The sequence below is a fragment of the Protopterus annectens genome, chromosome 11.part0 (genome assembly GCF_019279795.1).
Source record: "Protopterus annectens isolate FY-2018-M chromosome 11.part0, PAN1.0, whole genome shotgun sequence".
In the NCBI taxonomy this organism is placed as follows: Eukaryota; Metazoa; Chordata; order Ceratodontiformes; family Protopteridae; genus Protopterus; species Protopterus annectens.
In genome coordinates this window covers 570,312,730-570,338,843 of record NC_056745.1, presented here as the reverse complement: position 1 = coordinate 570,338,843, position 26,114 = coordinate 570,312,730, and the positions used below count along the sequence as shown (strand labels likewise).

The 26,114-nt window shown below is 39.1% G+C and overlaps 1 protein-coding gene across 1 annotated transcript in view; it reads right to left on the bottom strand.

The window, feature by feature from the left end:
• Nucleotides 1-26,114, bottom strand: part of OTOGL (otogelin like) — a 3,472,886-nt gene that overhangs the window by 337,902 nt on the left and 3,108,870 nt on the right. Inside the window, exon 48 of the mRNA XM_044088067.1 lies at nt 25,509-25,610. Within this exon, the coding sequence (XP_043944002.1) occupies nt 25,509-25,610 (102 nt within the window). The remainder of the gene's footprint in view (nt 1-25,508; nt 25,611-26,114) is intronic.

Here is a 26,114-nt window from a genome sequence, read left to right as displayed (position 1 = left end):
CTGCTTTTAAACTATAACACCCAATGCCCACATATGGGGAGAGGTATGAACTGCTTTTAAACTATAACACCCAATGCCCACATATGGGGAGAGGTATGAACTGCTTTTAAACTATAACACCCAATGCCCACATATGGGAGAGGTATGAACTGCTTTTAAACTATAACACCCAATGCCCACATATGGGGAGAGGTATGAACTGCTTTTAAACTATAACACCCAATGCCCACATATGGGGAGAGGTATGAACTGCTTTTAAACTATAACACCCAATGCCCACATATGGGGAGAGGTATGAACTGCTTTTAAACTATAACACCCAATGCCCACATATGGGGAGAGGTATGAACTGCTTTTAAACTATAACACCCAATGCCCACATATGGGGAGAGGTATGAACTGCTTTTAAACTATAACACCCAATGCCCACATATGGGGAGAGGTATGAACTGCTTTTAAACTATAACACCCAATGCCCACATATGGGGAGAGGTATGAACTGCTTTTAAACTATAACACCCAATGCCCACATATGGGGAGAGGTATGAACTGCTTTTAAACTATAACACCCAATGCCCACATATCTGGAGATCTATGAACTGCTTTTAAACTATAACACCCAATGCCCACATATGGGAGAGGTATGAACTGCTTTTAAACTATAACACCCAATGCCCACATATGGGGAGAGGTATGAACTGCTTTTAAACTATAACACCCAATGCCCACATATGGGATGTGGTATGAACTGCTTTTAAGCTATAACACCCAATGCCCACATATGGGAGAGGTATGAACTGCTTTTAAACTATAACACCCAATGCCCACATATGGGGAGAGGTATGAACTGCTTTTAAACTATAACACCCAATGCCCACATATGGGAGAGGTATGAACTGCTTTTAAACTATAACACCCAATGCCCACATATGGGGAGAGGTATGAACTGCTTTTAAACTATAACACCCAATGCCCACATATGGGGAGAGGTATGAACTGCTTTTAAACTATAACACCCAATGCCCACATATGGGGAGAGGTATGAACTGCTTTTAAACTATAACACCCAATGCCCACATATGGGGAGAGGTATGAACTGCTTTTAAACTATAACACCCAATGCCCACATATGCGGAGAGGTATGAACTGCTTTTAAACTATAACACCCAATGCCCACATATGGGGAGAGGTATGAACTGCTTTTAAACTATAACACCCAATGCCCACATATGGGGAGAGGTATGAACTGCTTTTAAACTATAACACCCAATGCCCACATATGGGGAGAGGTATGAACTGCTTTTAAACTATAACACCCAATGCCCACATATGGGGAGAGGTATGAACTGCTTTTAAACTATAACACCCAATGCCCACATATGGGGAGAGGTATGAACTGCTTTTAAACTATAACACCCAATGCCCACATATGGGGAGAGGTATGAACTGCTTTTAAACTATAACACCCAATGCCCACATATGGGGAGAGGTATGAACTGCTTTTAAACTATAACACCCAATGCCCACATATGGGGAGAGGTATGAACTGCTTTTAAACTATAACACCCAATGCCCACATATGGGAGAGGTATGAACTGCTTTTAAACTATAACACCCAATGCCCACATATGGGAGAGGTATGAACTGCTTTTAAACTATAACACCCAATGCCCACATATGGGGAGAGGTATGAACTGCTTTTAAACTATAACACCCAATGCCCACATATGGGGAGAGGTATGAACTGCTTTTAAACTATAACACCCAATGCCCACATATGGGGAGAGGTATGAACTGCTTTTAAACTATAACACCCAATGCCCACATATGGGGAGAGGTATGAACTGCTTTTAAACTATAACACCCAATGCCCACATATGGGAGAGGTATGAACTGCTTTTAAACTATAACACCCAATGCCCACATATGGGGAGAGGTATGAACTGCTTTTAAACTATAACACCCAATGCCCACATATGGGGAGAGGTATGAACTGCTTTTAAACTATAACACCCAATGCCCACATATGGGGAGAGGTATGAACTGCTTTTAAACTATAACACCCAATGCCCACATATGGGGAGAGGTATGAACTGCTTTTAAACTATAACACCCAATGCCCACATATGGGGAGAGGTATGAACTGCTTTTAAACTATAACACCCAATGCCCACATATGGGGAGAGGTATGAACTGCTTTTAAACTATAACACCCAATGCCCACATATGGGGAGAGGTATGAACTGCTTTTAAACTATAACACCCAATGCCCACATATGGGGAGAGGTATGAACTGCTTTTAAACTATAACACCCAATGCCCACATATGGGGAGAGGTATGAACTGCTTTTAAACTATAACACCCAATGCCCACATATGGGGAGAGGTATGAACTGCTTTTAAACTATAACACCCAATGCCCACATATGGGAGAGGTATGAACTGCTTTTAAACTATAACACCCAATGCCCACATATGGGGAGAGGTATGAACTGCTTTTAAACTATAACACCCAATGCCCACATATGGGGAGAGGTATGAACTGCTTTTAAACTATAACACCCAATGCCCACATATGGGGAGAGGTATGAACTGCTTTTAAACTATAACACCCAATGCCCACATATGGGGAGAGGTATGAACTGCTTTTAAACTATAACACCCAATGCCCACATATGGGGAGAGGTATGAACTGCTTTTAAACTATAACACCCAATGCCCACATATGGGGAGAGGTATGAACTGCTTTTAAACTATAACACCCAATGCCCACATATGGGGAGAGGTATGAACTGCTTTTAAACTATAACACCCAATGCCCACATATGGGGAGAGGTATGAACTGCTTTTAAACTATAACACCCAATGCCCACATATGGGGAGAGGTATGAACTGCTTTTAAACTATAACACCCAATGCCCACATATGGGGAGAGGTATGAACTGCTTTTAAACTATAACACCCAATGCCCACATATGGGGAGAGGTATGAACTGCTTTTAAACTATAACACCCAATGCCCACATATGGGGAGAGGTATGAACTGCTTTTAAACTATAACACCCAATGCCCACATATGGGAGAGGTATGAACTGCTTTTAAACTATAACACCCAATGCCCACATATGGGGAGAGGTATGAACTGCTTTTAAACTATAACACCCAATGCCCACATATGGGGAGAGGTATGAACTGCTTTTAAACTATAACACCCAATGCCCACATATGGGGAGAGGTATGAACTGCTTTTAAACTATAACACCCAATGCCCACATATGGGGAGAGGTATGAACTGCTTTTAAACTATAACACCCAATGCCCACATATGGGAGAGGTATGAACTGCTTTTAAACTATAACACCCAATGCCCACATATGGGGAGAGGTATGAACTGCTTTTAAACTATAACACCCAATGCCCACATATGGGGAGAGGTATGAACTGCTTTTAAACTATAACACCCAATGCCCACATATGGGAGAGGTATGAACTGCTTTTAAACTATAACACCCAATGCCCACATATGGGAGAGGTATGAACTGCTTTTAAACTATAACACCCAATGCCCACATATGGGGAGAGGTATGAACTGCTTTTAAACTATAACACCCAATGCCCACATATGGGGAGAGGTATGAACTGCTTTTAAACTATAACACCCAATGCCCACATATGGGAGAGGTATGAACTGCTTTTAAACTATAACACCCAATGCCCACATATGGGAGAGGTATGAACTGCTTTTAAACTATAACACCCAATGCCCACATATGGGGAGAGGTATGAACTGCTTTTAAACTATAACACCCAATGCCCACATATGGGGAGAGGTATGAACTGCTTTTAAACTATAACACCCAATGCCCACATATGGGAGAGGTATGAACTGCTTTTAAACTATAACACCCAATGCCCACATATGGGGAGAGGTATGAACTGCTTTTAAACTATAACACCCAATGCCCACATATGGGAGAGGTATGAACTGCTTTTAAACTATAACACCCAATGCCCACATATGGGGAGAGGTATGAACTGCTTTTAAACTATAACACCCAATGCCCACATATGGGAGAGGTATGAACTGCTTTTAAACTATAACACCCAATGCCCACATATGGGGAGAGGTATGAACTGCTTTTAAACTATAACACCCAATGCCCACATATGGGGAGAGGTATGAACTGCTTTTAAACTATAACACCCAATGCCCACATATGGGAGAGGTATGAACTGCTTTTAAACTATAACACCCAATGCCCACATATGGGGAGAGGTATGAACTGCTTTTAAACTATAACACCCAATGCCCACATATGGGAGAGGTATGAACTGCTTTTAAACTATAACACCCAATGCCCACATATGGGGAGAGGTATGAACTGCTTTTAAACTATAACACCCAATGCCCACATATGGGAGAGGTATGAACTGCTTTTAAACTATAACACCCAATGCCCACATATGGGGAGAGGTATGAACTGCTTTTAAACTATAACACCCAATGCCCACATATGGGGAGAGGTATGAACTGCTTTTAAACTATAACACCCAATGCCCACATATGGGGAGAGGTATGAACTGCTTTTAAACTATAACACCCAATGCCCACATATGGGGAGAGGTATGAACTGCTTTTAAACTATAACACCCAATGCCCACATATGGGGAGAGGTATGAACTGCTTTTAAACTATAACACCCAATGCCCACATATGGGGAGAGGTATGAACTGCTTTTAAACTATAACACCCAATGCCCACATATGGGAGAGGTATGAACTGCTTTTAAACTATAACACCCAATGCCCACATATGGGGAGAGGTATGAACTGCTTTTAAACTATAACACCCAATGCCCACATATGGGGAGAGGTATGAACTGCTTTTAAACTATAACACCCAATGCCCACATATGGGAGAGGTATGAACTGCTTTTAAACTATAACACCCAATGCCCACATATGGGGAGAGGTATGAACTGCTTTTAAACTATAACACCCAATGCCCACATATGGGGAGAGGTATGAACTGCTTTTAAACTATAACACCCAATGCCCACATATGGCGAGAGGTATGAACTGCTTTTAAACTATAACACCCAATGCCCACATATGGGGAGAGGTATGAACTGCTTTTAAACTATAACACCCAATGCCCACATATGGGAGAGGTATGAACTGCTTTTAAACTATAACACCCAATGCCCACATATGGGGAGAGGTATGAACTGCTTTTAAACTATAACACCCAATGCCCACATATGGGGAGAGGTATGAACTGCTTTTAAACTATAACACCCAATGCCCACATATGGGAGAGGTATGAACTGCTTTTAAACTATAACACCCAATGCCCACATATGGGGAGAGGTATGAACTGCTTTTAAACTATAACACCCAATGCCCACATATGGGGAGAGGTATGAACTGCTTTTGTCTAAATTGCAACAGCTTAATCTCAAATTGAGCTTTAACTATATGCTGAGAAGCTGCTTAAAGCGATAAGTGAAAAACAGAATGAATTATATGACACTTCTCCAGCTAAAATTGTAGATGAGCAACTGGATAAGATGTTACACACATTGGTTATTTTCGAAAGAAGCTTAATGAAACAAAAAATAATGCAAAATAGAGAGAGAGAGAGAGAGACAAGGCTGATTTTTGCAGCAGGACATGTTTACTTGGCCGTGGACTATAAGCACTCAGGCAGAAGCTCTAACTGAAGAAACAGCAAGATTAGAAGCAAATTCCACTGATGATGACATGAGCAGAAGTTTGGATGTGCCAGCCATTACTGATAAGATGCTTGCATCACAGAAAATGGCTTTAGAGAAGTAAACAGAACTAGGAGCCAAAAGAAAAACAACAAATCAGTTAAACAGTGCTCCAGGTATCTTACATTCTACTTCTACTTTCAAATCAATGCAGCAGGCACAGGAAAGAGCACACTATTTTCCACTGCCAATAAATCAGTGCTATCCAGGCTCCAGATCAGGGAGCAGAGGCAGAACAAAGAGAAAATTACCTATGGAACCACACAACGGCAGGATGCTGAAAAAGATTTGGAGCCAAGTAATCGGTCCTTAATTTGGAATATTTCATTGAGACCTTTAATGGAAGGTAAGATTTCACTGTTGAATAAAGGTCTAGGATTATACCTGCATGCAGAACTGATTTGACTAATGCTATAGTTGATCTAAAACAGTTTACTCGTAATACTGTGCTGAAGTTAACTTTTAAAATGACTTACAAACAAAAATAATTGTAATGTTGAACAGCTGAGATTTCATAAACCTAGTAGTGTATATAATCCTGCAAATCATCCTATATTAGAGATATTTGAAAAAAATATGTGAAGATGAAATAACAGCTATGTTTGAGACTAAAAGCTGTGGACACACTTCTGATAACTTGAGTAAGCTAGAAAGAGAGGCTTTAGTAATGTAACAAAATGACCCCTCTATAGTAATTAGACCAGCTAACAAGGAAGGACCTACAGTAGTTATGGAGGTGTGTTTTATTTCCAGTCTATGGAGCAATTATTGGATGATAGTAGTACGTATGAAAAAATAACTAAGGAACATGCATGTAGGTCGGTTAACAGGACACATAAAACAATGCATGATTGTTTGTTAAATAGACACATCAATTTAGAATTATATGATTATTTGTTTATTAGTGACCGTCTGATGCCTACACTACAAGGTCTTCCTAAAATACATAAAAATACTTTGTGTCCACCATTTAGACCTATTGTCTCCGGCATGAATTGATGTACTGACTCCATTTCAGTGTTTCTAGAAAAGCATATAAGATCTATAATAGAGAAGAGTACTCGTATATTAAAGGATAATAAACACTTTTTGAATGACCTATACCAGGTTGAGACTGACTATATGGACATGGTGAATTATACATTTGTGACTCTTGATGTTCAGTCACTATTCACTGTGATTCCTAATGATATGGGATTGGATATGTTAAAGGAGTACTTGAGAAAGAATAGCTCATATGATGTGAAGTTTACAGATCTGTTGTGTTTACTTACGGAGATGGTACTTGACATAAATTTGTTTTTGTTTAATCAGGTATTTTACTTGCAGAAATTTGGCGTAGCTATGGGCATTTCTAGTGCCAGTAGCTACGCCAGTGCTGTAATGGCCGTATAGGAAGAGATTCATGTTTTAGGATGCCCCAACAAAGATAAGATTATATTCTACTGGAGATACGTGGATGGTTTGTTTTTAATATGGAGAGGTGATACAACTCCACCTCATTTTTAAAGATTACAATGAATAGCTCTTACCAGCATAATGAAGGATGATTTAGGAAAAATAAGCACTAAAATTTATAGGAAGCCATGTTATAGAAATTCATCTTTACATAGACGTAGTATGCATCCCCCCACATTTTTAAGAACATTATAAAACATCAAGGACTACATGAATCTGGGCTGAATGCAAGTAATGAAGATTTTAGTACTGAATTGGATCTTTTACAAGATAGGTTTGTGTCTCATGGATATGATGTTAGTGAAGTAGACGCAATATTGGATGGGGTACACAGAGTTAGAGAGAAAGAGGGAAAACCTTATTTTTCAGCAGGTCCATTGGGTAATGAAACCTCACATATGGATAAATCTGTTGTGAAAGTGCCAGTGGTTTACTCCAGCAATATTGCTAGAGTGAAGAGCGTTTTAATGAAGCACTTGAATATTTTATTGACTAACCCTGAAATTAAATCAATAATGGGCAACAAACTGACTTTTGTTTTTAAGAATCAAAAGTTGTTAAAGTGGAGATTTTGTTATCATAGAGCATTAGATTCACAGATGGAATCAAAGGATGTTTTTGGAACCCATTCATGTAAGAAATGCAAGTATTGCGAGTTTATAGATCCTTCAAATATGTTTTCTTATCCTGACACAGAAAGGGTATTATTAGAGTAACAGCCAGTTGTAATACTAGCCATATAATTTTAGCCCACTGTGTAGTCTGCCCAGCCTTCTATATAGGTAAGACGGACAGAAGGTTTCGAGACAGAATAAGGGAACATATTTACAACATTAATAATGAGATTAGAACCAATGCTCTAGCAAAACATATTATACAAAAGAGTGCAGGTCATAGCATTAAGTTTCTAGCTATTGACACTATAACACCTAGTGTAAGAGGGGGAGATGTAAGGAATATAACTGAAACAAGTGAGATGAGATGGATCATTAGAATGAGGGTGAACAAGTGTAGTCAACTGAATAATAAAATATCTATTAAACCTGTGTTAAAACAAGACCCAGAAGGAAAAGATAAATATTGAGACTGTCTACTATAAAAATATATATTACACACACACACACACACACACATATATATATATATATATATATATATATATATATATATATATATATATATATATACACTTTTAGCTTATTTATACATGTGGATGTTATGTTTGAATTTTATTCACAATTTTTTATTCTGTTTTATGTATGAATTTCTTAGTACTGTAGCACTTTAAATACTGTCATGTGATCGTATAGAATTGTTTGATTGGTTGTTGTGTGTTTTTAAAAAGGGGAAAGGTTGAAGTGTATTTTTGGTCTGATGAAGCAGTAGTGATTACTGCGAAAGCACTCACAATAAACATGGATTACCTGAATGCTTTGGATTGTTTTGTGCTGAATAGCTGTGTATGCTTAAAGCTGTTACTTTGATTTGGTTCATATTCCTACTTTTTTGCTACAATATTATTAGGAAAGGTAAGGATGAATATGAATTAATGGTATCAAATTCTTAAAGGTTAATCACAACTTTTTTCAACTGCATTAGGAATACTAGAAGTAATGCCCAGTACTGCACATAAAGCACAGTTGTGTAAAATCTTACCATAATGTTAGATGTCCTTGCCTTCACCGCTCCAGTATTTATAACTTATGGGATTCCCTGCCATGAAGCCCATTGTCTGGCCAGTCTACCAAAACCTACTGTTGCTTTAAGGAATGCTGAACATCACCTACACACTCCTCACATAGTGTAGGGCATAAAGGTGACATTCAGGCATACCATCCTCAGAACTAATTGCCCCATTAGGAACAGTAGTCCAAGGAAAACCAAAGAGAACTTGCACATCCAGGAAGGAAAAAAAAGACTAGGGAGAGGGAGTGAATACTGCAGTGGTGAAGGCAAGGGCATCTACCATTATGGTAAGATTTTACACAACTGTATTATGTCCTTACATTCACTGCTGCTGTATTCATGACGTATGGGAGAGTGCCAAAGCTAAAGAAGAAACTTGGGAGTAGGAAGCAGCAGTAGATCCCTCTAATAAAATATGAAGAATGACATTAGCAAAACCAGCTCTTGCTTTGCAGATACCATCCAACATGTAGTGTTTGGTAAAAGTATGCACAGAAGTCCAGGTAGCTGATTCAAGAATAGAATTAGTATCTGAGCCCTTGAAAAAAGTACCACAAGAAGATAGAACTCTAGTAGAATGAGCCTTTACAGAAGAAGGAAGGCTCTCACCATGAAAAGTTTAACACAGAAAATAGCCTTTGAAATCGAAGTAAAAATAGTATGCTTGGAAACAGCAATTCCTAAAGACCTAGGATGAAAGGAAACAAACAACTGATCAGGTTTTCTGATAGCTTTAGTTTTATCCAAATAAAATCTGAGTTGTCTATGCACATCTAAGATATGCAGCACCCTCTCACCGTCAGATTGTGGAGAGGGAAAATAATTAAGCAAATTTAATAGACTGATTAAGTGACAACTCATTAACCACCATAAAAGAAGGATTAGTACGCAAGGACACTCTCTCCTCATGAAATGTCAAAAAAGGCAGACAAGCGATAAGGGCTTACAACTCAGACACCATCTGGCAGAAGTAAGGGCTAACAAAAGATCCATCTTCCAAGAACAATGTTGCAAGGAAGCAGAAACAGCAGGCTCCAAAGGAGCATGAGTCAATTTCTCCAGAATTAAATTAAGATCACAGGGAGGAGGAACAAGCTTCCTGGGAAGTCTAATATTAAGGATGCCTTTAAGAAACTGCTTAGCCTCAAATCTAGAAGCTAACAGAGGAGTTAAAAGCAGATAAGCAGAAAGAGCTGATAAGTGGGCCTTAATAGAAAAGTAGGCCAAACCAGCATTGAGCAACTCACACAAATTAAGAGAGAACCCAAGGAATAGCCACACTAAGTGGGTCCAGGTTATGAGACAGATATCAAATAGAAAACCACTTCCATTTAGATAAGTAGGATTTCCTCATAGTAGGTTGTGTGGCCTCCTGAAAGACCTGCAGCATGTTTTCAGAAAAAAGGTGTCTATGAGGAATCAAAACCCCATCAGCCACATTGTCAGTTGAAGTGTGGACAGGTGGGGATGGATGAGAGACCCCTTGTCTTGTGTGAGTAGTTCCTCCCTGTTAGGTAATTTGTGATGATTGCCCTTGGCTAAATGCAGACGTGGAAGGAACCAGTGCTGTTGCGGCCAAAAGGGAGTCACCAACAAGAATTAGTTTGGGAGCATCCTGTTGAATCTTGAACAGGACTCTTGGAGTGAGAGGAAGGGGAGGGAATGCATAAAAAACATCCCCCTCCAAGAAAATGAGAAAGAGTCCACCTTCCACACCAGATGACCTGGGACTCTGGCACAAAACAGAGAAATTGTCTGTTCAGACAGGAGGCAAAGAGATCTACTTGAGGAGTACCCCACTGGTGAACAATGTCCAGAAACACATACCTGTGAAGTATCCATTCATGGGATTGTGTGAAGGACATGCTCAAAGTGTCTGCCACAGTGTTCTGATCTAAAGGAATATAAGCTATCTAAAGAGTCACTTGATATTTTCTGCCAGATCCCACACTAGAAGTGCCAGTTGGCAAAGACAGTAAGATCTTGTTCCCGTGTTTGTTGACATAACACATAACACATAAGTGTGCTCTTTCTGCTGACAAGGTGACCACACTTCCTGAACCTTCAGGGAGCCAAACATTGCTCCCCATCCCAAATCTGAAGCATCTGTGAACAGATCCTGAGAGGGAAGAGGAGGATGAAGTGGGAGCCCGGGATTCAGAGACAACTGCTGAATCTACCACAGAAGTTCCTTCTTGAGACAAAGGAGAACATGAACTGTAAAGTCTAGAGGATGCACATGTTGAAGCCATACTGACTTCAGAAACCACTGGAACTTCCTCATGTGGAGTTTGGTCAGAGGAAGCATCAGAATGGTGGAAACCATGAAACTCAGAGCTCTCAGAAACTCCCTAGCTGTAATATAGGCCAGGGGAAGAAAAGTCTGAAAGTAAGAAATGAGAGTTAAGGTGTTTGGGGGAGGCAGGGATGCCAGCATTGGCACTGTCTGAATCCTGCAACCCAGAAAGACATAATCCTGAGAAGGAGTCAGAGAAGACATTTTGAAGTTTATCGTGAACCTCAGGCTCGAAGAAAAAAGGTTAAACAAAATTTTTGCAAAAGGACCTCTGGAGAGGATGCCTGAATCAGCAGGTCATCCAAGTAAGGAAATAGTTGGATCCCTTGAAGCTTGCAAAAAGCAATCACAGGCACAAGATATTTGGTGAATACCCTTGGGACAGTAGAAAAGCCAAAAGGCAAAGCACAGGACTGAAAATGCCAGGAAGCAACAGAGAAATGCAAAAAATTCCTGAAAAGAGGATGGATTGGAATATGGAGATAGCATCCTTGAGATCCAGAGATACCAGAAAGGTCTGAGGGAGCAAGAAAGGAAACAGGGACTGAAGGGGGCAACATCCAAAAGGAAAGCACCTTCAGAAAAAGGTTTGGATGACAGAGGTCTAGAATCAGTCTCCAAGTACCCTCTTTTCTGGGCACTAGAAACATTCTTGAATAAAACCCCTTCCCCTTTGGGACACAGGCACCTCTTAACTAGTACCCTAAGACAAGAGATCTCGAATAACTTCTGGGAAAAAAGGAAGTTGTTCACAAGGAGGCTGAGGAATGCTCATAAAATGAGGATGGGAAATCCACACCATGAACAGTAACACTGACGAATGACTGACAGAACCCAACAATCCTGGGTGATTTGAAGACAAATAGGAATTGAAACAGAAAGTTGAAGAGAAAGAAAAATGTAGCTGGGAATAAGTGGATAGTCAGACAGCACCTGGTTTGTCAGGAAAGGAAGGATTTGAATACTTGTCATCTGAGTGGTCTTAGTAGTAGGAGTCTGTTAACCACTCCTTTTACCCTTAGCAAGATGACAAAATTGCCTACAAACAAAGGCTGGCTTAGAAGGGTAGTTTCTCTGAAATTTAGGCACAGGAAAAACAAAGACATGTTTAAGGCCTGTAAGGCCTCCCCCTTGTCCTGAAGAGACTTAAACAAACCAGCAGCTGCTTCCCAAAACAAAAATGTATTATCCAGAGGAGCATCCATCAACTTAGCCTTAATATCTTCGAGTAAAGGTTGAAGCCTCTGCCAAGAATACCTCCTTAGTACTGAACCAAAAGCAGTAGCCCTAAAAGAGGCATCCACTTGATCATAACTACATTTGATAGAATGGTGAACTACTTGAGAGGAAGTCCCTAGCAAGGACAGAGCAGAATATTTAGTCTCAGAGTCTGGAAGATCAGAAAAAAGCTGACAAGCCTGAGAAAGAAGAGCCAACACATACCTAGATATATGGGTCTGATAACTAATAGTCCTAAAAGCAAGGGTAGCTGAAGTATAAACCTTCTTACCCAGCCTATCCATGGTTCAGCTGTCTTGTCAAAAGGCAGTAATTTGGACGAAGGAAGCAATTGAGACAGCTTATCAGAGGCTACAGACACCACAGAGGGATCAGCAGCAGGACATTTGAACAAAAAGGAACAATCCAAAGGCACCATATAAAACCTATCAGACTTCCTGGGAGGAGGGGGCAGAGAATCAGGCACATTAGAGACATTGGAAAAAAACATCCAGTAAAGCAGCTAAGACAGGAGGAATAGCTGCAGGTTTAGGAGATTCCATCTGCAGTAACTCATAGTACCATTTATGGATATCAGAAATCTGGATACAATCCCACTTAAAAAAATCCATCATACTAGAGATTGTGTCCCCAAAGGAAATTTCCTCAGAAGGAGTATCAGGACTATTAGATTTCTCCTCTTCAGACCCGTAGTCCAAAGGAGAAGGAATCTGGGTAAAATAAATAAGTGATTCTTCATCAGAATCCAACTCTTCATCAGAAGAATTTGTTTCCCTGGACCTTTTAGGTGAAGAAGAGAACCAAGGAGGAGCAGGAACCGAATCTACTTGAGGAGGTGTTAACGACAGTAAAGCATTAAATAACCCCTGATTAAGGGCCTGCTCCTGACTTTGTGGATCCCTAGGAGCACAAGAAATATTTAGTTTTCTGTTTATTTTTTAAGGGAACATCCATCCTAGAAAACTGAGAAGGCTCTGACTCAGGACAGCATGCCACAACTGTAGTAGGAACTTCTTCCCTAAGAAGAAACTGCAGAACCCCCCCTAGACCCCTCAGAAACAATCAACAGTGGTTCCCCCTGAATACCCAAAATGGACGCCTGCCAAGCTTCGTCAGTTGTGCTGCCCACAAGATCCTCACTGGCCTCCAACCCAGAAGAGAAATCTGACAACACAGCCAGGCAAGTTTCCAGGTTTGTAAGAACCTCAGGAGAAACACCCGGCAGAGACCAGGTAGTGGAAGATTCTGGTCTTATCTTTTTCAACTTCTTTTTCCCTGACCCTCAGGACAGGAAGTTCCATTCACAGTATCTTTAGCAAGAAGGTTAAGATGCTGGTTCTCAAGATACAATGAAAGTGATGAAAACTTACTACAAAGAGTTTTTGGGATGAATGCCTGACAAATCGAACAAGACGTATGGTTGTGAGAAGCTCCTAGGTAAAAAAGGCACTTATCGTGTCAGTCTTTATGGGGAATCTGTCTCCCACACTGGCATTTACCATTCCTAGATGATATTAATCCCTCCAAACAGCACTAAAAATAAATAAAAAAGAACAAAAACCCCATCTGGGTACTTATCTGCAGTGGTGAGGACTTCAGCAAACAGGAGTAATCACCAGAATTCCAACAAAGAGAAAAAAAATGGCAAAAATTGGAGAGAGGCAAACAGACTGACAGTTAAAAACAGTGTACTGACTGGCGGCAAAGAAGTTCTGAAGATGGTACACCTGAATGTAATCTTTGTGCCCTATGATACAAGAGGAGTCTGTAGGTGATATTCAGTGTACCTTAAAGCAATGGTAGGCTTTGATAGACTGGCCAGATGACAGGCTTCATGGCACTGAATCCCATAAGTTAGGAATGATGCAGCGATGAATGTAAGGACATCTCTGGGTGATTGTTGCTACCTGCTCTGGTATTGAAGCCATATCAAATGTCCTGGCTGAGAAACTGATTCAGATGTTCCCCTCCCTTATACCTCAGTGTTGACTCTTTTGAATCATATATACAGTTTTTCTGATTATCACAGTGGCCTAGATACTGGAAACTATTAAAAAAATAAAAACCACAGCTCCATGGACCCAGAAAACATTCTGGTATGTCTTGTTGCTAATATAGAATATGCTATCAGTGAATCCCTTCTTAAGCTTTTAAATCTTAACCTATTCATAGGGTACTTATTTTTTTATTTAGTTACTGACATTTGATTACTGGGAAAGTCTGACTGGGTAGAAGCACATTTTTAGCAGATGCCCAGGGAGAAAACTGCCAAATTATTACAAAACATTTAAGAACAATAATTTTGCAATCTTCAAAAATAAAGTAAAAACAACTGCAGTTTAAATAATTCTAATAAATTACTGATAATATAAAAACAGTGGTTAAGAATCAATACAAGTTATATGACAATAATTTAATATCTATATAAATTTAGACAGTTTGTAGAGAAATTAAAGGTAGGTTAGTTAAAAAAAGAGGAATTGCAATATGAAGTGAGGGAAAAACACACATGGTATATTTAGAAAGAAAGTCATGGAAGAGAACTTGATAAAAGTAAGGAAATGAGGGAAGAAGGGAGAGTAAGAAGATATAAGGAACGAAAAGGTACTTGTTCACATTTAGGGATATAGTTTATCCTGGTTTTGAGCAAGAAGATCGCCAGATCTTAGCTAGCTAGGAAGTCTTTCAGAGTGGTTTTGAAAAGTGGAAGGGAGGGTACTGACCTGATGGATACAGGAAAGGAGTTCCAGGTCTTAGCAACCTTATACGAGTATAGACAATGACTACAATGCCTCGCAGATTTGTCTGTAGACAAACAGGAGTTTTTGGTCATTGAATTGCAATGACTGACTGGGTACATAGTTGTGTAGAATGTTTTTTAGTGCTGAGCAAGTAGATGGATGCTGGATAATTTTATAGGTGGCAAGAAGCTATGTATATGAAAGTTGATGAGGCAGTTCTAACCAATTTTGGCTTTTTAGTGCTATACAGTGGTGGGTTCTGAAAGGGGTTTTTGCTGCAAATTTAACAACTTTGTTATAGCATTGTTCAAATTTTAAAGTTTGTAAAGCCTGGAGGTTAGTAAGGATGAAATAGCCATAAAGAAGTGTGAGGAGGAGTTAAGTAGTGGCAAGTGTAGTTTTACTTGTGTCGATGAGAAGGTTTTTGGCTCTGTAAAGCATCCCTAGTTTTTGATGAGTTTTTATTATGCAATTTTGTATATGCAGGTTGAGTGTAAACTTATCACCCACTATCACCCCTAATAATATGGTATGAGAAGTTACTGCAATGGTTGTATTATCATGAGAGAGGGCTTTATATTTTGTTCTTTTATGAGAGAGGGAGTTGGGGGGAAAATTAGTAGTAGTTTGGTCTTTTTTGGATTGAGCATGAGTTGTGAGTTATGAAGCCATGTCTCAGTGGCTGTTAAAGCTTCCAGAGTAATTTTTTTGAGGTGTACCATGTTGTCAGATATGCAAATAAAAGTGGAATCATTTGTGTATTGTATTAGGGTGGCCTGTTGTGTGGATGTATAGAGGGTGTTGGTGAAAATATTAAAGACGAGAGGACCAAGGATAGAGCCTTGTAGTACATCAATGGTGACTGGGTGATAAGGAGAGAGCAGGGTATACGCTTAAGCTCTGGAGGGAAGTGGTTTTGGTGCCTGTATAAAAGGGTAATGTTGTAAGTGACCCTGGAAATTATCATCCCATTAACCTTACTATACTATCTGTGCAGTCATGGAGCAGACCTTAGCCAATCTCATTAAAGTAAAATTGGTAACTTACAAGCATTTTATCATAATCAATATGGTCTGTAAAAAGTATGTGTTTAATTTGATCATACGATTATAATAGGTTACTAGTCTAATGTCCATGGGGCCCTTACAAGCCTAGCCAAGTTCAACCCTTGTTCCTTATATGACTTAGAGATATGGTTAATGACTATAAGCTGATCTAAATCAGCACCAAGTGCCCCTATCCAAGAGGGACACGGTTGAAACCTCTGGTGTGAATTTGTGGTTTTTCATCCAATCATCCAAATTATGCTTAAATAGGGTCAACAAGGTCCTCTGTTTAGCTTTAATTAGAAGTTTGTTCCAGAGGAGAGGTAACCTGTGTGAGACATATCTGTCTCTCTCCCGTAAGTTCTGTTGATGTCACAAGCTAGGTTAAGGTCTCTAGGGTGAGTGGATCATGTACCATTTGACTTACAAATGTGCAACATAGCCATTAAGGCATGATCAGAGGTTGGTCTGTGTATGCAAGACATAGGTTGCCTCTGAGTAGTCTATATGATGCAGAGTATAGTGACAGTGATTTTAGTCTGTCCACATATGACTTGAGCTGAAGACCCTGTATTTTCTTTTCGAGAAACATTTGAGAGTTCTCTAGTTGCTGCAGGTGCCTGATAAGGTAAATACCAAAGGGAACACTGTACTCTATTATTGGCCTGATGAGTGAAGTGTACAGGTGTTTTGAAAGCAAGCCCTTACTTATGAGGTGAGCAATGAGGAAGGCCTTCCAAACCACTGTGGAGACATGGTGATCAAAGGTAAGGTTGCTGTCAACCTGTGTGCCCAAATCTCTCACCACTGATTTACAGTTTAGGGTATTGTCATTAATACGGTAATCTGCAGGGACATTACTCTTGCTGAAGGGGATGATAATGCATTTTTTTGCATTGATTTTAAGTCTATGGCTTAGGAAACAATCATTGGTTTGAGTACGCCCTTCTTGTATAATGTTGACATCATCAATGACTGCACCCAGTTTTCAGTCATCAGCAAACTTTGTCAGACATAGACCTTTTGTTTTTGCCTGCACTTTAGATTCCAAACAATACCCAGCAATGATCCCTGTGGAACACCAGTGGTAACAGGTCTGCTGGTGGAGGTGGAATCTCCTTTTATGACTGTATGTGTTCTCTCAGTGAGCCAGTTTGAAATCCACCTGACAATACACAGATTGATCCCCAGCTGGTAGAGTTTTTCAATGATGCCTGAGTGAAGGATTGTGCCAAAGGCCCTGGCTAAATCTAGGTAAGCTGTATGCACAGATTTATCCTCATCCAGGGCTCTGTTGACATTCTCAAAGAAGTCAAACAGGTTCAACAGGCACAATCTGCCCTTGACAAAACCAAACTGAGCCAGGTCAAGTGTTTGAAGGCTTCTTATATTTTTATTGATAAGGTCCATGATAATTCTTTCCATGGCCTTGCAGATCAGGCTGGTTAGGTTTATGGATCGATAGTTCCCAGGGTTGGTAGATGCACCCCCTTTGTGCAAGGGGATGACAGTAGCTGTTTTTCATTCTGCAGGGACAAAAACAGTGTTTATGCTATGGTTAAAAAGAACACCCAAAGGTGTTTCTAACTCCTGTTTTAAACCATTTAGAATGCAGTCTGGGGTGTTATCAGGTCCTATAAACAGTGTTTTTGACTTTTGAGAGAGCAGTGACCTGCTCTTTAGAGATACTAGGTGGGGGAACAGGCAGTAGGTATGTTCTGGAGTATACTGTGGCAGGGATGGGGGGAGAAGTTTTCAGTGAACCTGTCAACTAGTAGGTTGGCTGTTTCTACAGGTTTAGTATATGTGGTGCCATTCATCACAAGTTCAGTGCAAATGTGGGCTTTTCCTTTAAGGTTTTAGTTGTAGCTAAAGAATGCCTTTTAGTTATTCTTAGTCAGTGATGCTAATTTAAATTCTTAGTTAGCTCTAGAGGACTTTACAAGATGTCTTATTTGCTTGTTCAAACTGAGAAGGGTGTGCTTTCAGTTCCAAAACCATTCCAACATGTTCTTAGACAGCAATTTCTTCCTCTTGATGCATAGCCTGTTTATAGCAGATGTCCACCAGGCAGGCTTGTTATTTCTTGAGGATCTTGCTTTGGTCCTATTAGGTATAGTTGAGTCAATAAAATTTTATAGAAGTTTATACAGAGCATTGGTGTATATCCCAGTATAGTTGTCCTTGCTGTCACTGAGGACAGGAGCTTTGAAGCTGTTAATGCCATCTGTTAAGAGATCATAGTTGGCTTTGGAGAAGTTTTTTAAGTTTTTTAGCCTAATTTCTCTTGGGGGGTGTCTGATGTAATCATTACTGTGAACGAGACTGATTTATGATCAGACTTCACCAGGGAGGGCTGCACACTTGAGTTACATCAATCTCTCATGTTGTTGAGGACTAGATCAAGAATGATTGGGCCCCTTGTGAGGGTGCCAACTATCTGTTCCAAGGAATTAGAGTTAACAAAGTCCAAGAACCTTTCAACGAGAATGTTAGTACATGTATATTTTGCCCACTTTATGGATGGGTAATTAAAAGTCACCCATAACCAGAGTGCTTGGTTGTATTTTGAGGGACTCAAGTGAATCCAAGTAGGCAGTGTGGATATCATGGTTCATGGAGGGGGACCTGTGGCTGCCAATAACCTGGAGGGGGGGTCTCTCCTACACTTATTTGTATTTGGAGTAACTCTAGAGAATCATTCTGTTTAACCAATCTAGAGGTGTATTTATCATTGATGAAAATTGATACTCATTCAACTTTAGTTTTTACATGTTTATTTTGTGATCTGAATATGTGGAAGGCATTATAACCTGGCATAGCTGGGGTGCTCTCCACAGCTTTGAACCAGGTTTCTGTGACAGCACATAGATCTGCATTTTCCAAAGTAAGGAATGCTTCCAATGAGTGCAGTTTCAGATTTTAGACTCTTAGCTTTTAGCAACATAACCTTGATGTTGTTTTTCAAGGATATTTTTACACTGGGAATTTTGTTCTTGTGACATTGCCGAAAAAGGCAGTATGGAGAGGCAAGTGCATTAGCCAGTAACCAAAAGCCAAGAGGTGATTGATGAAGACCATCTCTGGCAAAGCATCATAGTTTATCAACCATATCATCCCAGCTGACAGGTACTGGATCCCCTTGGAATGACACCAAAAACTAAGCCAATTGTTGAAGTCAATCATTTTTTGTCTGTATTGTGGCATCATCCTAGGTGAAGGTAGAATGCTGCTTAATGCTAGGGACATACCCACCTGGGACACATATTCAGAGAGCTCAGTCATATCTCTCTCTTCATATAGTCCACACAGGTGCATCTCAGGTCGTTCACACCAACATGGGCAATGACAGAGTCATAGCAGTACCTGTTGGTGAGAGACCTGAGTGTGTGTGTGATGTGGTGGATCCTGGTACCTGACAGACAGCTGGACGTGACTTTATCCTTATCCATACTGGTGAGTGGGACATCTGTGTGTCGCACAATGGAGTTACCTATGATCAAAACATTAGATTTTGTGTTTTGCCTTAGGGGGTTGTTAGTTGAGACACTGATGCTTGTGTTTTTATGCGTGCTGTGTTCAGCTGGTAGTCAAATATGTGAAGAGTGTTTATGTTTGGGAGGGTTGGTGATTACCTCTCATATGTGTGTTTAGGCACTGGGTGCATGGTTGGTGCAGTAGGTGAATTGTGTGAGCTGACAACTCCCTTAGTATCTGATATGCTGATTTGTGAGTGAGAGAGTATAGATTCTAGATTCTTGATATAGATGCATCTCTCACATACTGAATTTGTGAGACATAGAAGTAGTGGATTGTCAGTGTATATGAGGCAATTGCTACACTGCCTTACGGTGCCCATGTCAACCAGACTGGCTAGAGAAACTGTGGGAAACTGTCCATCCATGATACTAGGTATTGTACTGTGGTCAGCAGGCAGGAGAGGACTAGAAGGGCCAGAGTATGGATGAGGAACTAGAAGTTCTAAACTGTGAGAGGCTTAGAGGGAGAGTTTAGTTTTGATATCTGAGAGGCTCATCTGAGTGTCTGTCTGGGCAGTGAAGCACAACAGCGAGAAACCTCAGATGGAACACAAGCAGCTGACTAAAGGAAAATGTATCTGTCTGAGACTGCGTCTATAACTACCAGTGGAACCACCACTGCATGGTAGTGCGAGATGATGTGCACCACACAAACATGGGCGATAAATAGCAATGAAATTAAACGGATTTAAAACACTCTAACCAATAATAGCAGATGAGACTGGGTCCTGGGCCAACAATCACCACACAGCTGGGTCCTTAGCTACACTCCTCTCTCACAAGGGTGCAGGGAGAGGAAAGCTGGATTATTGCTCAGAAATTGCAAAAACAGACTGAGTCCAGCAAATCTAAACCAAGTCTATGCTAGGCTAAAAAGTGCAGCTAACAGCAAAAGTAAAGTTCAAAAACAATAGCACATGGTAAAAAACAGTACAAGAAGTGCAGATTAAGTAAAATGGTACTTATTTTGCAATAAAAAGTGGTGTATGCTTTGGATAACACAGCAGATAAGTTGCAAGTTGTTTAGCTTTGTGCAGCTCTGGTAAACTTGATTGACTTGTTTGAGGGTGTGACTGACATTGATGGCATTATCTTGTCCATACTGCTTATCTCAAACTTGTCATGGAATTTGATATGATTTCTCAAGTAGGCATTGTTGATAAACCTACCAGCTTAAATATTAACCAGCCTATATTACTTATTGCATTGCTAATTGGCTCTTGTCATGAGCAAATGATAATTGATAATACCTTCTCATCTAATAAATTAGGCACTGCTATAATGCCTTAGAGTTCTATGCCTGTCCCCTTCTCCTTGGCAACTACTACTTTGATTTGAAGACAAATGTCCAAGGTTTGTGGCTGACTAAGACTGTAAGACGACTGCAAACTAGGTGCCATTATTGATTCTACCACAGCCTATACTCCAAGATGAGATGAACAGATTAAGCACTTGGAGTTCTGCCCAAGACCTTAGATTTAATTCAAAAATTATAACATAGTTGCATTTTGAGGAAAATGTCTTTCTCACTAATTGTTGCATAGAGTCCTACTTACTGTTGATACACTTGTTAGAGATTTAGGTACTTTCAGTGGCAATGAACTGTTTAGTCAATGAGTTATAGTAAAGAAATCTATTTTCATTGCAAAAAAAATCTTTTCAAGAGCTAAGATAGTATTATCTGCAGTATATTTATCCTGTGTTATTGGGATCACTAACTATAATGCTGGAATTTGCATACATCTCACCAAATATGTATCCAAGCTTGAAATATCTCAATGTTTCCTAACAAGACATTCAAGGGGCTAAGGTACCCTAGTTATCTGGGTACATTAAAATGTATTTCGCTTTTTCTGTAGTGAACGGGCTTTTATACAGAGAGCTCAGCCTTGTATTTTGGGCTGTGAAAGATCAGGTTTTACTAGAACTTCTCAGAGATACATTGGCAACTTTCTGAACACTCTCCAAAACTGTCAGCATACATAGCAAAATAAACAGGACTTCCTAGAGGGAGAAGTTCATTACCCAAAGGATTCCCTACCAGTGGGACAAAGTCCCCTTGTAAATTAGGGGTATAACACCTTAGACTCCTATAAGTTGTATCTTTTGATTGGATGAGTTCACACACATTTACTAAAGGGATTAACAATAATATGGTGCTTAGTACAAAGGGTAGTAAGTCTAATGATGATACTTCTACAACTATATTGCTAGCCTATATATAGTTACTCAAACCTCCTGCCTAGCACTAACCTATGAATGTATGAACCATTAACAGATGTGGAATTTGCAATGCAGCAATCAATTCTAGCATGGTATTCTATAATAAAATTAATCACAAAACACTACAAAGATCAACAGATCTTACATTATACAGATTAGATTCAAGCTGTGTAGCAGACCTCTGTGGTGGGATTATGAAGGAGGTTTCATAAAAAGTTTGACATGCATTCAGAAAGTGTTAGGATGTAAGTATGACATTCTCCAATTGTGTTTGTGTAAAAAATCAGAAGGCAGATACCGTTTTTTTAATGTGTTCTTTCAGTGGTACTTTAACATTTCAAAGAAGTTTGATTTGCCTGAGTGCTTTGTTTAAATCATGCTGTTATACAAGGCCATTTTTTAAAATATCACTGGAAAAAGAGACAGTTTACATCAAGAACACAGCAGACAAATGTTTTTTTTTTTTTTGGATGTAGAAACTTCATAGTCAGACGTCTAATGGAATGTGTGGAAGCATAGAGAAAACATTGTTTTGAATGTTTCTTAATTACAGTTCTTACTTGTTAACTGTGTTTTTGCATGGATCAATGTTCTACAAGTATATTATTATTATTATTATTATTATTATTATTATTTATTGATCATAGAGTTCATGCAGTTTTACTGGAGAAATTTATCCTAGAAACTATATTATATCAAAAATATGAATGAAAATACTAAAACTAAAGGATAACAAATAAATGGATTGTTAATGTTATTTTTTCATGGACATGACAAGACTTTGCCACAAGTTTCTGATTGTTTCTCTTACTTTGTTAGTTTTAACTCCACTGACTAGGGTTAACTAAATTAAAACAACTTAGACTAAATATTGCTTATTTATATGTGTGTTTCCCTTATAATTATACCTCACTGGCAGTTAATGCAGAGGAATAAGACTAGAAGCTGTTAAACTTTATTCAGTATACAAGAGTTTGAGTCCCTCAGTCTCCATTTGCCTTCTGAATGACTGATCAAAACACTCAATCAGGCAATGGTTTTCAAGAGAGTACAAAAAAGGTTTGTATAGCTCAACACTCTAGACCCTTAAAATAAATACATAAATAAATAAACAAAGAAAAACGGGAATGAAATATTTATTTGGTCTGAACCATGCAGTCTTTCTGAGAGAAAATCTATAGAATTTTCTTGGCACATAAGAACAGCTACCAACATAAAAGACATATCCATTGATTACAAATTTGCCTGTAAACTGCCACTGAGTTAAAGGAATGCCCATTACTGTGGCTCAGAATGTTCCCCAGAGCAGTGCTAATTATTATAAGCAAATGGTGAAGTATATTCAATATAATGACTTATTATCTTTTTAAATATTCAGGGTAATTGAAACCTTGACATTCTAGTAACAATGCAAATAAGCACTGACAATCTTTATAAGGTGCACTTAGGTAGGGCTTTTATTCCTGACCATTTCTGGATTTGTCCCTTATTCTAGAGGTAGTGGGTTGAGGGTTATGATTACCAACATTGTTACTTTCCCTCTAAGCAGTATCAGTGTTAATAGTACTACTGCTACTAATAATAAGATAAATAAGTGCAAAGACCTGTAAAAAAGTACAGCTTCCCTTATTCATATATATATATGTATATGTGGGTCCCCAGCAGATAATCAAGTTTTCGCAAACTCCAAATTCACATGGTTGAGACCATATGATTGATTTTTTGAAAACCCAAAGCTTTTGAATGGAGATTATGGTACAGTATTATTCAGAAAATTAACCCCTTTCCCCACTGTAGTGCGATCTCTGAGATGTTATATATAATTTGCATAGGGTGTGGGGGGCATAGGGGGGTATGCCCATCTGCAAAAATGTAAAAAAAGGTAGATTTTTGTGTGGGGGTGTAGTTTTGAAGTCTGACTTTTCGGAAACCTGATCATATGGTCTCAACCATATGAATTTTGAGTTTCTGAAAACTCGATCTTCTGACACAGACCCGTACATGCTTATGTATATGTTAAGTCAAGTAACCCATATGCTTACCACCAAAACGATGATTGCAAAAACATGATAAACCAAATGTTGACATGTTGACATGTTACTATGTATGCACTGAGAAAGAACTTCATGGCATACAATTTCCAAACAAACAAGCAAACAAAAAAAACACACATATATATATATATATATATATATATATATATATGTGTGTGTGTGTGTGTGTGTGTGTGTGTGTGTGGGTGTATATAAAACATTATTTTTGCAGGAAGAACACAGCCCTGTATCCCCTCTGTGGAAGGCTGTGCCCTCACACCCTCTGCTAATTATATATACTAATTCTGACATCACACCATCCCCGGGAAAAGTAAAAGGAATATTCCCCTACCTGGTGACGGTCAATCTCACATACCTTTCAACCATCTGCATATATCAACCAAATGCAGTTGATTAAACAGATGTCAACAAAGCTGCATTTAAACCAAATGTAGGGCACTATATATATATATATATATATATATATATATATATATATATGTATATAGATCTAGGACATTTGATCGAATGATCAAACATCCGACTCCACAACCACCGAACACAATTTAACAAAAGCGCTTTTATCGAAAAAGCGCTTTTGTTAAAGCATGTTACTAAAAAAAAAAACACTACATTAACACTTTTGCAGGGGGGCTTTGCCCCCCTGCACCTCCCATGTGGGGGGCTGTGCCCCCCACACCCCCTACTTTAATATTCTCCCTCTGAGACCGCACTACAGTGGGGAAAAGGGAATTTTCCCTTATTCACACCATAGTGCAGCCTCGGCAACAGGCATACTTATGCGAAAGTGCTTTTTCGGTGAAAAGCACTTTCACATAAGTATGCCCGGCCATTTAGGTTTCGGTCTTTTGATCTTTCGATCAAAAGTCCTAGAGCCGTATATATATATATATATATATATATATATATATATATATATATATATATATATATGTGTGTGTGTGTGTATATATATATATATATATATATATATATATATATATATATACATATAGTTATATACTTATATATGTATGTGCTTCTAAACATCAACGTACACAAATCCCAAATGGCTAACAATCGATCCCAAAAGATCAAAAGCCAAAACAGAAAAAACAAAAATAGTTTTTTGCAGAGGGCAAGCCCACCTGTACCCCCACACCTGTACTAATTATATATACCAACTCCAAGATCGTTCTACAGTGAGCAAAGGGAAATTTCACTGATACCCACTGTGCACAATCTTGTATGGACTTAACACTGGCAGAAGTGATCAAATGAGCTTCCATCATTTCTGCTGGTGTTACATGTTTGAGATTATGAACATTCAGTTATATATACATACACACACATTCACTGTTTACTTTTATAGTCTTGCTTGAATACTCAAAGATTTTATTGTCACTCACATTTTAATACAGACAGTAATGTCATATGTCATGCAGCCATTAAGGCAGTGTTTTAGTTTTCTCACCACAGTAGTACTGAGGACAGCAACGATGTGTAGTGTTTGGATCAACTGAAATAATTTCTCCCTCACTGCACAGTGGAATTGGATCGATACAGGATTCACAGACTGGTAATAAAGCAAAAAGTATGTATTAGGCAGGAACAGTAATTTTTTCGTTGTGACTAATTTGCATTTTTCTTTAATAAGAATACTATCAAATTCTAACTGGCATTTCTATGGATAAAACAGCACTGTTAGGTTAGAGAAAAATATACTTATACTGCTATAGCTGTAGCTTTGAGCCCTCATTACTTACATGCATTTCAATAGCAGCCGTATCTGCTGATATAAACATCTGCCATTTCTATTAACTGGCATACTCATCATCCAAATTCCATTTTTAGCTATAAACCAGGTCAGAAGCCGTACAATACATATATATATATATATATGGATCTTGGACAGTTGATCGAAAGACCAACTGTCCGAATCCAACCCTACCGAACACCGTTTACCAAAACTGCTTTCACCGAAAAAGCAGTTTCAGTAAACGGAAGGTAAAACATACACACACACACATACACAAAAACAAAAGAAAAACACACACACCATGTTTACGCAGGGGGGGGG